The sequence below is a fragment of the Amblyomma mixtum genome, chromosome 8, assembly GCF_055824585.1.
Source record: "Amblyomma mixtum isolate Tamu chromosome 8, ASM5582458v1, whole genome shotgun sequence".
Classification (NCBI taxonomy): Eukaryota; Metazoa; Arthropoda; class Arachnida; order Ixodida; family Ixodidae; genus Amblyomma; species Amblyomma mixtum.
Window position 1 is genome coordinate 14566722 of NC_143019.1, and position 14906 is coordinate 14581627.

Sequence of the window (14906 nt, forward strand, 5' to 3'; positions counted from 1 at the left end):
AGTGGTTATGGTGCTCGACTGCCGACCCGAAAGACGCAGGTTCGATCCCGGCCGCAGCGGTTGAATTTCTTTGGAAGAGAAATTCTAGAGGCCCGTGTACTGTGCGATGTCAGTGCATGTTAAAGAACCCCAGGTGGTCGAAATTTCCGAAGCCCTCCATTACGGCGTCTCTCATAGCCTTAGTCGCTTTGGGACGTTAAACCCCATAAAACCAAACCTAACAAAGAAAACTTTTTTTTTTACAGAGTGAATGCTCTGGACAGGAGGTGGCCCTGGATTTGAGCCCAGAACCAGGATGAATTTCTCTTCAAGTATGAAAGACTTATAACTGTCTAGTCATTTTTCGTTTAATTGTACATATGTCTATTTTGAGAGTTCCCCAAAGCACATCAGAAATTTGCTCCCAGCAGCGCCTGTTAGAGCGATGCTTATTCAGTGCATCACAGGCCACGAGAAAAAGCAAGGCATTTTATTTTGTAAACCAAATGTAAAGGTAAAAAGAACATATGCAACTAGAAGTATACTACCTAAAACAAGATTGTGCGGCACCATTTCCGCTCCGTCTATCACTATCACTATCTTTGTATCATGGTCTAGCTCATTCATTGTTGAGTGTAAGGTGACGATGGACGTTTTCTGCAATTTACAAAACAGCACAGACAGTTTCATGTTCTGTCTTTGCTCATGCATTTTTCGGGTCACAAGTGGAATGTTTCTTGCACTTTGTCGGCAACCATTTCGGCAATGGCCAGAGATGATGTGGCAGCTGGTGAAGGGGCATTCCTGACATGCAGGGTACGCTTGGCAAGTTCACCTTCACCGCTGTCAAAAACAAAGTCGTCTACAAGGTTTCCATTACGGTCCAATGCTTGAGCTCTCACCCCTGTGGGACCCCTGTGGGAATGAGAAAATGAACCACTGCTCAGAGAAGAATCTATGGTACATGCACTCCTAATCCTGATTTCAGCTATTGTTTCATCATCTTCAAAAGATGAACACATCCTTATTTGTTAAGCACTGTACACTTGTATTGATTCCACAAAAAGGCAAAAAAGTTTTCAACTTCCACATGCTGTCTGATTACGAGAATGCACCAAGAACAAAGAAAAATAAATGCTAGATACAATCAAGGAAACCATCAGACATTTCAAGATGCAACGACTTTTCTCACGTAACTTTCTATAGACAAAATAAAACAAACCTGCTTGTGAAAAATGTGGAGACAACAGTTAATCACATTTTATACTCATGCACGAAAGTCAAAAAACTAAGGAAAAAGTATTTTACTCAGTTTTATAATGAACCAATTCCTTTACACCCAATGTTACTTTTGGGTGAAAATGCAATTGTTGACAGGTCTTGTGTGTTTAGCTTTTTAAGTGAAGCAGGTTTTCTCGAGAAATTCAAAATTTTTACCCACTGTGTTGCTTCATTTCTTGATACACCTCAGCCACCTTCTCATTTCTGAGAAGAAGACAGGTTTTTCTTTGATCGGTTGGGAGGCTCAACATCCACGCCCAGCCAAGGATGGCTGCTGAGGCTACCCGACCTTCTTTAAAGCTTCTACTATAAGCCAGTTATAAAATGTCTTTCCTCTGTTATCGCTAGGTAATGAAAACCATGTTTTAGTACTCTACTGATGGTTTTAATATTTCTATCACATTCAGCAAAAAACAAAACAATTTCCCTATACCTTGAGCTTGGCGTACAATGGCCTTAGTTGCCTGTGTGCCATAAAACCCAACACAACACGCAACGGCATTTCTCACTAAAAAATTTAAGTTCTTTAATTGTTGCTATTACTTGCCTCAACTGAAATTTCTTGACGTAGGTACCTGCACATGCACTTACACAAGACCTGACACAAGACCTGACGCAAGACCTGATTAGCCATATGCATAAACATCTTGCTGAACTAAAGTATGTATCACTAGCTAAAAGCAAAGACAGCTTACCGTGAGACATCTGAAAACTGCAGCTGTGGGATGTATCTTTGCAACTGCTTCACCTGAGCCCTGATGTACACCCCACGGTAGAGCTCTTGCCAAGCATAGGAGACGTTGCGACCAACCAGCTTTTGGAAGCCCCTTTAAGAAAAAAAAAATGCACACTGCCTGTCACATGCCTGTGAATCTGAACCACTGGGAATGAAAAATAACCGGTACCGGGCATATTGTAAATAAGTAGAGCCTCGGTGATAAGATCACGGATATTGCAGGTGGATTGTGTATAATTTGCAAGAACTTCAGGTGATACAGCACCAGACAGCACTTTCTAGGTGCAGTGTAGGACTTCACAACGTCCATTTCTATTTAACATTTTTGAAAAGCAATCCTTTTTCTAGGTATGAAAAGGCCCAACCATCCTGTGCAGGGATTTCAAATGTAGTCGGCATCACTGATTTCATGAAGACAGCTATAGATGCTTTGAAAAAAAAAGGTTTGAAAAGTCACATCCACGTTTATGGACACGGTACCACAAGCAGTTACATGTATAGTGCCGTCTTTCATACACTTTTTTTGTAATTTAGAAAAGAAAAGATCAGTTTATAGCAGCTGATTTTTACTCAGACAAATCAAATAATTTTTATGTGCGAAGTCATTGCAGCACAGTTACTCCTGCTACTTTAATGAATGTAGATTTTCTCAAGCTTTAGCTTGTCTCTTGAGAGAGGAAACGATAGTGCCTACAAAGACGAACACAACATAAACAAACGCAGGGCTAGGGCTCATTGCTTTTCCAAAGCTAGAAGTCTGCTAGATGCACTAGAATGCTAGAAGTGCAAGCATGTTAATGATAAGCACGAACCTGAATGTTAGTGCATCCACAAGCTCTGGTAAATTGATATCGAAGTAGCCATAGCCTTCTCTCCGGAACGCCAAGACAGCATTTGGGCCGAGGAGGACGCTTCCATCCATCCTAGGTGTGTAATGCACACCAAGGAAGGGGAAGCGTGGGTCTGGGACCTAAAGGGGAAAAAGAGGAGAATTTGCATGTGTGAGAGTTGAAACCTTCGAATTCAGAAGGAATGTAAATACATGTGCAGAATTTTATGCGCTCTGTTTGCGGAGGAGGAATAACCGCAACCTTGACAGGACTGAAGATCGAGAAGAGGACAGGACGAGCAGTACCGCTCGTCCTGTCCTCTTCTCGATCTTCAGTCCTGTCAAGTTTGCGGTTATTCCTCCTCCCCAACATGTCTGACCAACTGGCCCAAAGCTTCCCCTTGTTGAACCTTATCTCTGTTTGCATTTGCTAAATGCATTTGGGATAGATGAAATGGAACATCACTCGGCAAGAAAGCAATGCAAAACAAAACAACTGCAATCACTGTGTACAACAATGTTCTTTAAAAAAGTTGAGTCTAATCGTTCCAGTTGTGGGGCCCACCCATGAGCTTTGAACCACACCAAAACCTAAGCAATATGTTTGACTTACAAATCACCATATCCCAATTTGTACACCTTTAAGTTTCGGTAGCTGTTCAAACAACATTCCACACAAAAGGATGCAACAAAGCTTAAGCACCTGAGACAGGTGCACTGAGACAGGTGCACTGCGACAGGTGATTTGAACCAATCAGTGCACTGTTTGTACACCTAAGGCCTATGTTAAGGCTATCTTAGTGGCTATTTGTGGCTATTCTGAAAAAATACCAGAGGAACAGATGGGCTATAAGGCATCAGATGATACTAAAGAACATATGTTTTTAATACAGCTGAATTTAGAAGAATACACTGAAATGCTGCAACAAGTATTTCTATCGGTCAGGAAAACTGAAGTTCTGAGTTGTTACTTGGATTGTACAGCTTCAAAGAAAAGCCAAGCAAACTCACAGGATAAATGTTTCCTCGAACCAGGTTTGCCTTCTCGGGCTTGAGGATGAGGTACTCCCCGCGGAATGGCACTATCTTGGGCTCTGGGTTGCATCCTGACAATGCGGCCAGTTTGTCCGAGTAGAGGCCAGCACAGGTGACAACATAACGGCACCGGACTGCCTGTGAAGAGAGGGTGGTTGGAACCTCAAGCATTCAAGCTTTACCCCAAATCAAGTTTAGCCACTTTACAAATCAGGCTACAGAACATCCTGAGTAGGATCTTGATGTAGGTTAGTAGGTGGATTATTTCGAAAAGGTGATGGGGCCTAAAAAAAAAAAGACAGGTGTCGTACCTGTGTCTCTCATGGTACCTGTGTTTTTTTTTCATGCCCCATCATCCATTTGGAGTACAGAATATCTATGTGTTTATCACAAAAAAATTAATACAGAAACATTCGTGGCTGATTCAGAGTGCAAAGCCCATGTCTAGAAGCTCGCACAAGCAACAGTCCTGCTGTGCTCATTTCTCTCTAATTATCCTAATCTGCAAGAACTATTCAAAGTTCAAATGTTAGAAAATTTGAGCAAGTGAAGCAGTAAATAGAGTTCACTTCTCACCTAGCTGAAGGTAACTGCAGAAGGAACTTATATCACAGTCATAGCTCGCTTTCCACCTTCCGTCAGAGATGCAATGTACCAAAGAGAACAATAGTTTAATATGCTGCATTTACTTGTGTAATGAATGCGCTCGCCTAACGAATACATCCCCATACTTTGGCATCCAAAAAGTACTATTTTTTCCGTCACGTAATGTATGCACCTTTTTCTTTTTGCGTCCACCACGCCGATGATGATATTGATTATCAGCAGCCACCCTTTTTTTTTGGAACGCCAAAAGAACTGCGCAATTTAAAGAGCTACCTGTTGAATGTAAAAACCACTACACGTACACATACCTCGCTCTACGGTACGAACAGCCAGTAAAAATGTTCTGTGTGGAATCCGAGAACCAACAGAAACACGCTTGGCCACTTAGGGTTCTCTGTTAGATCTCTCACATTTAAAATAGTAGCAACTTGCTACTATTCTGAAGGTGAATGCTAGCTGAGCTCTCTCTGGAGAGCATTAAGGGCTGCAACACGAATTATACGTGCAGGTTTAAGATAAAAGTTGATGACTATGTTCTCAAGCATGGAAATCATGCTGAAGAGTGTGCTTTTTTTATTTAAAAGCAGTATTGGATAAAGTATTTATTTCACCAGCATATATTTTTTTCCACTTTAACAAACTCAAACTTTTTGTGACTATTTTAAAGGGACACTGAGGAGAAATTGAAGTTGACTTGCATCGACAGAATACCAGCTCCTGATTACAAAAACGCCACTCATACTGACAACAAAGCTCTTGTAACGTAGAAAAGAGCACGAACCAAAATACAGGTATCGCCGCCACAGGCCAAACTCGCAAGTACAAGCATGATGAGATCATAGGACAAAACAGTGTTGCTAGAACCAATAGTTCTAGCAACACTAGGACACGAGAGCCACGAATCACTGAGGCGCAGCAAATGCATGCGCAAATCTCCTTGACGTCGCCAGATGGGGCCACGTACTCGACAACTACGCGCGCTCCTGCAGCGCCGGGACCAATCAGTGCCTGCTCGCAGCGGTATGCGGGCTCCTGGTATTCCGCTAACGCTAAACAAGATACACGGTATGCTAAAGGTGTCTATTTGCGAGAACTTCGTTGACGACTTCGAGAACGGGATCCATTGTAACGCTGGCAAAACGCCGGGGCAAACGTAAACGAAGCGACGGCCGCAATAGCCGATAGATGCCTTCAACGTGCGGCCGGCGGTAGCTTTCTTTTCAGCTGCTGCTGGGCCGCACTACTGGCCGCCAGAAATCACGGAGTCTACGTTACGTCATGTGCACGTCATGTTTCACGTCACTTAGTCCTGTGTCGTCATAGGAGAATCCCAAGTTTGAATCAGAGTGGCGGGAAAAACTTTTTCAACTTCAAATCCAAATTTCTTAGAAATAAATGCACCTTTCGCTGCCGGCCAAGTGGCAACAAAGCCATGAAATGACGAACTATCGGATTTTGCTATAAAAAAAATATTAATAGAGCTCTCCTCAGTGTCCCTTTAACACATATAATAAATGCACCGCCCTAGTTTTCAGGGATTTTTTTGGGGAAAAGTGCGTTCATTATGCGAGTAAATGTGGAACTCTTTAAAGCCAGAGGTAAGAACTGCGACACTACTCTTGACATAGCTAAAGATACAGGGCATCAATTCCAGAAGAGAGAGGATTGGGCCTCTAGCACTTAGGCTTCGAAGTCTCAGTGACACACCCCTAAACGGCATTCCAAAATGCACGGTGCTAACTGCTCAGTGTTTAGGTGAGCCCATGGCCTCATCGGTAGATGTGGCATGTGGACCACACCTGCTAGCATCGCGCATGCGATTTGTGCGTGAAATTCAAGCAGCCATCCCATCCCTGCAAACCTCCTAATCTAATATGCTTAAATGACATTCTGATCCACCTGCTATATTTACCTTCTCTCATAACACACTCCGCCACCTTTAGGGACTGTCGGTTATCTGCTCTCCATGTTAGATGCTCTTCCTGAGTCCATGTCAACTGAGAGCGTATACACATATCGCTACAACCCATAAGCCTCGTCACACATTGCTTCCCTTACTGTATTTACTCACATATTGAACGTGCTCCCATAATGAATGCATCCCCCCTTTTGGCAGTAAAAACTGCAATTTTTTTTTTTCCTAGTATAATCAATGCACCTCTTTGCTTTGATACATTGTCTGCTGGTCACGATAGTGAATGCTGACAGGCGCCCTTTTTCTGAGCCCCGAGACAACTACGCAACAATATAAAATCATGTCTGTCGAACGTTAGGCCTACTATACCTCACCCTATGGGATGAACAGTTGGTAAGAATGTTTCACGAGAAATCTGAGAACCAATAGAAACCCAAACACAAAGGGTTTCTCTGTCCAATCCGTCATAGTGAGGATTGTAGCAACTTATTGTGGCTGGGCTCGCACTTAATGCTGAGAGTTGTGCGAGAGAAAATACCACTTGCACTCCGTGTGGCCACTATGCGAGTTATACTAAGTGAAGCTAAGAAAAAATTTCTTGACTACGCTCTCGAACACAACTATGCTGAAGAGTGCGTATTGCTGTATTTAGTAGGCTAGTTGTACCGAGTGGTGTATTTATTCTATCAACCTGCTCTATGTACCATCTACGCTTCAATTTTTTCTGAAAATTTTACCCCTCGCAATTAACACACATACTAAATTTTCAAACACTTTTTAGGAAAAAAAAGTGCGTTCACTATGTGAGTGGATACAGTATACTGTACCTTACTGTCGCTGACCACTCTGACAGGGTGAGTGAGGCCTCCCGCTTTGGATTGACTCTCAGCTGTGGTCTCCAGTGCTCTGACGGGGAAGTTGAGATGAACATCACCACCTTGGCTGACAAAGTCACGGCCATACGACAGAGTCACATCGCCCCAGTCGACTATGCCGGTGTGTGGGGACCATAGCGCCTCCAAGCCCTGCAAGTGGAGACAGGCAACCACATTCTCACAAAAGAGTGGCACAGTGAAAATGGACAGCGAAGTACTGTTTGAGTACTTTGCTGAAGAAGTACAGTCAACAAAGTCAGTGCTCATTTTTGACTGCCAAAGAAAAATGTTACAGCCATTATTCTTCAATAAAAGCTCGCAAATGATGCAAGGCTTCTTACCACTTCATCCGGCTACACGGCAAAATCTCGTACTGCAAAATTTACTGGAACCTTATTTGCTCTCCATCATTTTTAATGCCAAATGCAGTATCGATTTTATGCAAGCCCAAAGAGACTATCGTTAGTTTAATAAAATGCTACAAAAACTAAATTTGATTCTGTATGGCTAATCTCTCAAGCACAATTCCCGGGCAATGCTGAACCATGGTGAACAATGCGACATCAGTGAGGTTTAGCGCCTCCTTCAATAACTTCGTTCAAACGCCACATCCTGCAATTATTACAAGGCATACAGCACTAGCATAGTTAGCTAACAAGTTAAGCCAAAAATAGGCTAGTCTTTGCAAAGTAGCTGGCAATGTGAGGAGAGACAAAAACAAGGATAACTGAAGAAGGAGGATGTGAAAATATTCAACAACTCGGGTTCAAGTTTTAAGTGGAAGGAGGGCACTTTTACACCTTCATGATTTTCTGTCAACAGTTTTTCTGACACAACTAGAACCACTTTATCAAGGAAAGTTCCTGCTAATGAGAGAAAATGCTCCCTTAACTTCCTGCTCCGTAAAAAATAGGAAGAGCACACAAAAATGTGTAGTGTCGGGAGCAACAGTGACGCACGCCACACAAGCTACGACTAAACTGCCTTGCAGTACCAAGTTCTTGTTGTTTTCGATAAGAAGCAATTCAATGGATTAAAACAAGGAAAGTGATATGACTCCAAATAAAAAACGGAACCCCCTTCAGCTGTCTCGACACCAACCCCAGCTGGGCAAGGTGGTAAAATACTGTTCAGTTTAAGCTCGCTCAGCAAGCACCAATTTTGCTCTTGCCGTCACAAGTTCTTAGTCAGGTTAGCATTTACATTTCAGAAAGTGGCCTCTAATGTAGTCAGAAAGCAACGCTAATATAGCAGCACGATTTCTTAGTTTTTTTTGCTTGCTATACGTCTACCTTAGCATTCTTCTCCAAACATATTTGTTTAAGAACAGGGAAATTTGAAATTGCCCAGGTCCTGGCGACAATTTCCCACTCCTTGTATAAAACAGCTTATCTTAATCACACAGAGCTTGAAGCCTCACGGGAGGCTTTTCCACAAGTTTAATGCAAATATAACACTTGAACTTTGATACGGCGTCTACTTACAGTGCAGTTGGGCTCCACACTTTTAATCTCTTGGGAGTTGAGCCTCTTCAGATCCTTCACGCCATTCTTTATACCTTTCTCTTCGAGAGCATCTAGTCGGGGAATTTCCTCTGGGGTGACAGCTACAATAAGCTGCAATGAGAATCCGTTTCAGCACTTCACTTCTCTGAGAACTGAAGAATAACAAAGTATGTTTAAAAATGGGGGCATGTCCAAGAATGGCAGGTGAGAGAGAAATAGTGTACTTATTTAAACACCAAGTCTGGCATTAAAAATACGGGGTTAGTTTGATGTGCTAAACCGAAGCTTGCTGGTGTCATGAAGTCTAGTAAAGGCTCTGCAACAAAATAAGTTATGCTCCAGTCAGTGGCCTATGCACATAATAGGCATGCAACTTATTTTTTGTGGCACAACAGATATTTAAATATCCTGTATTTGTACATAGTGTATATTGCCGCACTACTCCTATCCTTTCTTACTATCGCTCCCACCATTTTTTCCCTCTCCCTGTCGTTTTATTCTAGCCGGAGCTCCAGTGCTTCAGGTTTCCACGGCTAGCAACATCTGTTCCTTCCATATTTATTTTTATTTTCGTTTTTCTTAATTAGCCACTAACAACAACAACAACAGAACAGAAACTGGAAGTATGTGCAAGTGCTGTAAATATTTTCTTTAGTTGCTTGCACTTTGATAGATTCGTTATACAGTTTTTTTTTTTTTAATTTTAGTGTGCAGAGATCGAGAAGCCATGAAACAATATCGTAGCATATATATGCCAGAAGACAAAAGCTGCCGATTTCTAGCCGAATTAGTAGTCAGGAGCGAACGACACGTAAACGCACCTTTCCGCACTTTTTGTACGGTATGTTGTGCTCGTCGAAATATTTGTACGAAAGCTCCAGACCCCGCACACATAGCTTTGCTTTGAGCGATCCCGGAGCATAGTAAATGCCGGCATGGATCACTCCACTGTTGTGGCCACTTTGGTGGGCGGCTGAAAAGTGCATATAAAAGCAGGTGTTGAGCATACGGAATGCAGGGCGTACACATGCATTGCGCATGCATGGAGAAGTAGACAGCGAAAGGAACGTGAGATAATAAACCGGTGCTTACCAAGTTTGCTTTCCTTTTCCAAAACAGCAAACTTTAGTTTCGGATGCCGCAACGACAATTCCCTTGCTGTAGCTACTCCGACGATGCCTCCGCCGACGATGACTACGTCGTACTCCTTTTCCTTCGTCAAAGAAGCACTAGAAAATTGCGCGCATAAAACAGCTGTTTCCTTAGATGATCTACATAACTGCAAGTTACGCGACGTGAACAAAAGAGAGGCACGGGAACCACACGTGCGGTACATCTTACTACACTACACGAGTCTACATGCGGGCAGGTTCACGTTTTTCCACTCCAACGGACATATCAGCCCATTATCAGTAGCCGCGACTCGACGATCGCATCGCTAGGAGCCAGTCGAGTAGCTGAATGACGCGAGCGCGCCGATTAACCCCCACCCTTTCTCAAGTGACACTCACCTCGATGAACACATGCACTTCATTATCAGTGCACCTCTTTTCCATTGCGATAAACTTGGACGACATCGCAAAAAAACGTTAGGAAACGCGGCCCTGTGCAGATAACAGCTGATCAAGCGATGCGAGATGGGCGCGGCCATATTGGTGCTTGCTCGTACATTACGCATTTTGATCATCATAAGCTCTCAAAAATACGAAGTGTGACGTCATATATTGCGGGTATGTTGCAGGCACAAGCGACAGAAAGTGGATGGAGCGCGGCGTTGATGATGTACTTTTTTTCAAATAATCGAGCGCACCCAACAAAGGTCACGTGATTAAAATGGTCACGTGAGGACGCGCGCGCGTGCGCAGTGCGCTCGCTCTCCCGGCGCGCCGCGTGCGATCCGTCCGCGAGAGCGTGTCTTCCCGCCCGCTCTCTTCAGTTCTCTCCAGGCGCGCTTTCGGCATGCGTTTGTGATGGGCCTCTGCCGCTGGCGCCATGGAGGAGGAACTCAAATGTCCCGCGTGCAAGCACTTCTACTCAAATCCGGTGCTGCTTCCGTGTGCGCACTCTCTGTGTCTCAACTGTGCACTCAGCGCCCAACAGCCGGCCAACGCGCCGACAACTGCCCCCGTTGCGAACTCCACCGCTTCTTCGGAAGACAGCGGCAACAGCAGCAACAGCGGCCTGGTCGGGTCGTCGGAGATTGGCACCACAGCGGATTACCCTGATGGCGACAAATTGAGCCTGCTCAGCGAGACGGACAGTGGCGTTGTGTGCACGAGCCGACCGAGTTCATACGTAGGAACTCCAAATCTCCAAGGCGTGCTGTTCCCACCTCTGCTCCACAGCGGCGTCGCTCTTCTGTCTCTCGCGTGCCCCGAGTGCCACAAGCTCGTGTACTTCGACGAAAATGGTGCGCACAACCTGTCCCGCAACCGAGCGCTGCAGAATATCGTGGATAAGTACGGCGAAACACGGCGCCTGCCCGTGGCCTGTCAGCTGTGCGAGGCCGATAGACCGCGGGAGGCGTCGGTGATGTGCGATCAGTGCGAGGTGTTCTACTGCGAATCGTGTCGTGAAAACTGCCACCCGGCTCGGGGACCGCTGGCCAAGCACACGCTGCTCGATCCCCAGCAAGGGAAAAAAATACTTCGCGCTCGGTCGCAGGGAGGCCGGGACTCCAAGTGCTCCGAGCATGCCGAAGAGGCACTCAGCATGTATTGCATGGTGTGCAAGGTCGCCGCCTGCGTGCTGTGTCTTCAGGACGGACGGCACGCTAGTCACGACGTCCAAGCCCTGGGATCCATGTGCAAGGCTCAAAAGGTGCGTGCCGATTCCGTCTCACACACTGTCCGTATAGTACAAGTCACGACGAGACTGTACACGATGACAGGTTACATGGTTGCTGTCTCGGTTTTGACAGCTCGCGGATTTAATTCCGGGGCAAAGACGATGATTTCGCATGCGAAGACAATATTTCGCACCTGTTCGCTCACGCAGCCGAACGAACGGGCGCGAACTCCACAACCTGCGTGTCATCGCTCGTTCCGGTCGTTTCCCGGAGCAACCGCGCTGTTATGCTTCCTTGGTCGTTGACATAAGCGTTCCTTTTAGCGTCGTCAGCGTGGCCTCAGGTGCCGGCGCCGACCGGCGGAGAACCGGGCATATCGCGGCGGCCGGACTTTCCTGTGCCGCCGTCGCGTGCTTTGCCTTCTCTTTGCAGCGCCGACGTTCTCGCGGGGCCGTAACCGGTTGAGCGACATTTCGTGCCGGTCCGGCGCGCCGCCGCGAAGGCATTTCTTTTCCCACCGCACCACTGTCGGCTCCAGCTGCACTTTCTTCTCGAGGGCTCAGCGTCTTCCGTGCTGCTTGCGGATGCTGAGTCTGACCTTGGCCCTTTAATTGTCTCTCTCCTCTCTCCGCGTCTTGCTTTGACAGCTGGCACTTCAAGCTCGGGCGTCCGCGTGTTTCTATGCGTATGTGTACATTCTCACAAATTGTTCTACTCCGACCATTGGCCGCTTCGCCAAGGTCTGTGGACGCGTCGCTTCGGCGTGTGTGTATATACGGATTATTATCGCGCTGCCAAGATCTCAAGCGAAGGCCGGAGGAACTCGTAAACATAGTTGCCGTCCCGTTTGCGAGTTTGCCGGTGTCGCATCTGCCGCCCTGCGTCCTTTGCAGAGAGTATCCCGGGGCGGTCTGGTTCGGCCGTTCTGCATCGCTTGTGCTGTAGCAACCGAGCGCTGCTGCTGCTCGCGCCCGCCGTGTGTGTCGGGGAGGGTGATGCCCCCCACCCCCCGCGGCAGATGTTTTTGGGCGCCTGCGGCAGCTGCTTGGCGTGTGGCTCGCTTCCACCCCGCACCTCCGCCTCTCTTCCTTCTTTTGAGCATCCCCGCTTTTCTGCATTCAGCTGTGCGTCGCAGGTAGAGTGGCGACGGCTGGGGCAACGCGCGGGGGAGAGGGGGTGGCTTGGCCTTTGTTCCTTTTAACATACGTTGTTGCTGCAGCTTCCGAAGCAGATCTTCTACGGCTTGTCTCTCCCTTGCGTCAGGGGTGGAGGGAAGGTCTGTGTTGGTATTACTACATTATTACGAGGAACTATGTATCACTAGCGAGTTGTCTGAGCCGCGCAACAAGTTGCAGCACGTCGGTCTTTCGCTATCACCTGCTGTCGTTCGACCTTTCGCGATTCATGCCTATGAGAGACGGCGCCCGGTTTAGCACCTGCTCGGCTTGGGGAGCAATGTTTTTTAACTCAAGAGTGTGGTAATATGTATAAATATTGTAGCAGTAAAGTTTCCCACATTTAAAAAAGAGGTGCAGCTGTCGACTATCGCTGTATCTGTTCTTTGTTCAACAGCGTTTGAGCTCCTAGGCACAAAAGTTCGTTAGAAAAACAAACAGGAAAAAGCACTGAGCGGTAGCGTACTGATAGAAAGACGTAGTCGATCAGGCGGTTTGGGACTGCTTTTTTTTCGACGGATGCTGTTTTCCTCCCCCCCCCCCCCCCCCAAAAAAAAAAAAAAAGAAAGGAAAAAAAAGGCGTAAACTGTGAAGATGTCCGCGTCTTGGGTATTGTAACATGAAGAAAGCATCGACGTTGATCCCACTAAGGCTCGTGAGTTGGTAGAGCGGAAATCCTTGGCTTTCCTGTTCGAAGTGCGTGAGGAACGTAGAACGGCTCTTGTTATACAATCAAGGGGCGGACTAGAATGACATTTAATGAAGCTTTGGTAACAGATGGAGGCAAGTTTTTTTTTGTGTGTGTCCTCAGGTTTACATTACATTGCGAAAAGTTGCTAACTTTAACTTAATGAAACGTCTTTTTTTTTAATGTCTGTAAATCTGCGATCAGTACAAATATTATTGTTTTCTAAGTAAGGTGTCACGTCGCTTCAAATCCATAAAAATGACGCCTTCAACTGCACTTTCACGACGCTGCTGCATCAATTATAGGTGTCAAGAAAATCTTGTGAAATTACACTGCCACACAGAATCAAAAAATGAGGCGTCAATTTTTTGCTCTTCAATCGCGTTAACAGGAGGTGTTCTCAAAGTCTCCCTTTCTTTTTTCGCCAGGCGACCGTAACTTTTAGATGTGGAGGAGTTGATTCAACGTGTTCTTCCATCAGTCACTTCAGTTCGGCTGTCTCTTCCAAATTGAGCAAATTTCAAACGAAATGGTTCACCAGATATAGAGCGCAAACACTTCTCTCACTGTTTTCTTGATAAACGCGAGTTTAGAATCTTTTAGCTGAAATAATAAGCAAAGAATGTGCATGGACAATGCGTGCCGTGTGCAAAACTCTCAACCGGCGGCCCACCGACCAGCCTGCAGCCGTAAGGGTGTTTTTCTACTCGCGTACTCCCCATTTTACAGTGGTTAGGAGTCAGCATTATTTTTAGGGTGTAAAAGTGGGTTACTCGCATACTCCCCATATTAGACTGGTTAGGAGTAAGCGTTATTCTTATTAGGGTGTAAAAACCGGATACCACAAGAAAGGAAAGCTTAATTGGGGATGACCATGAGTCCGAGGGAGTAAGGAGTGAAGGCTAAGAAGAAAACTTTGTTGGTTAGTAGAGGCGTTTCGAGATACCCTACATCTATCGCCCCTTGTCCCGTAGCTTTTAGTCTTAGTTTAGGCGCAGCGCCTGTTTCATACGTTTGACCAAAACTTGCCCGCAGAGGTACAAAGGCAGGGGAGAGGCTTCCTCTTCCTGGAAATTCGCTCGGGTGACACAGCCGAGTCGGGCGCAGATATGCAGGGGTAATTAGGAGGTCATTAAGGGAGGCATTTGTCCTGCAGTGGAGTCACTCGGCTGATGATGATAATGTTTATTATTATGATGATTATTCCTGTTATCGCCCCTTATTTTCCTCCTTCGCTTGAGCGAGCGAAGGTAAACAAGGAATGGCCGCCGCGAGGGTGAAGTGAAAACATAAACGGCGGGAAGGAGGCGAGCGAGGGTGCGCTAAACTTAGCGCTCTCCGACCGACCTCTTCCGCATCAGGAACGCTCTCCCGAGCGAGTCTAGTGGAGAGCGCGCAGACGCGGTCTTGCGGGCAATGGGCAACACTGGGTTGAATATATCTGCTTGCATAACAAACGCGGGGAGTCATTCATTCAGTCTTCATGCCGTGTTT

At 46.0% G+C, this 14906-nt stretch overlaps 2 protein-coding genes across 4 annotated transcripts in view; one reads left to right on the forward strand and one right to left on the reverse strand.

The window, feature by feature from the left end:
* Nucleotides 1-448: 448 nt before the first annotated feature.
* On the reverse strand, nt 449-10454 carry L2HGDH (L-2-hydroxyglutarate dehydrogenase). The gene is made up of 9 exons (XM_089556575.1): nt 10273-10454; nt 9854-9990; nt 9583-9734; nt 8741-8872; nt 7209-7406; nt 3837-3998; nt 2809-2966; nt 1956-2087; nt 449-894 (listed from the first exon to the last, which is right to left on the reverse strand). The coding sequence occupies exons 1-9, from the start codon at nt 10449-10451 to the stop codon at nt 699-701; spliced, it is 1446 nt and encodes a 481-aa protein (XP_089412701.1). The 5' UTR covers nt 10452-10454; the 3' UTR covers nt 449-698.
* A 180-nt stretch (nt 10455-10634) lies between these two features.
* The window catches only part of Trim9 (E3 ubiquitin-protein ligase Trim9), a 253305-nt gene continuing 249033 nt past the window's right edge, over nt 10635-14906 (forward strand). The window contains exon 1 of one of the 3 annotated variants that reach the window (XM_089556573.1): nt 10635-11581. In XM_089556573.1, coding sequence (XP_089412699.1) covers nt 10754-11581 — 828 coding nt within the window. In that variant the 5' untranslated portion in view covers nt 10635-10753. The remainder of the gene's footprint in view (nt 11582-14906) is intronic. The other 2 variants (XM_089556571.1, XM_089556572.1) reach the window with 2 other exon arrangements.

What these genes read in the sequence shown, in the direction of transcription:
- L2HGDH (XM_089556575.1), bottom strand. Translation starts at nt 10,451, where the DNA reads ATGATGATCAAAATGCGTAATGTACGAGCAAGCACCAATATGGCCGCG. An exon ending in GAGTGGTCAGCGACAGTAAG is followed by an intron (nt 3,999 to 7,208) that starts GTACAGTATACT and finishes CTCTCTTCACAG; the next exon opens with GCAGTCCGGTGCCGTTATGT. An exon ending in GTGGATGCACTAACATTCAG is followed by an intron (nt 2,088 to 2,808) that starts GTTCGTGCTTAT and finishes TTTTTCTTAAAG; the next exon opens with GGGCTTCCAAAAGCTGGTTG.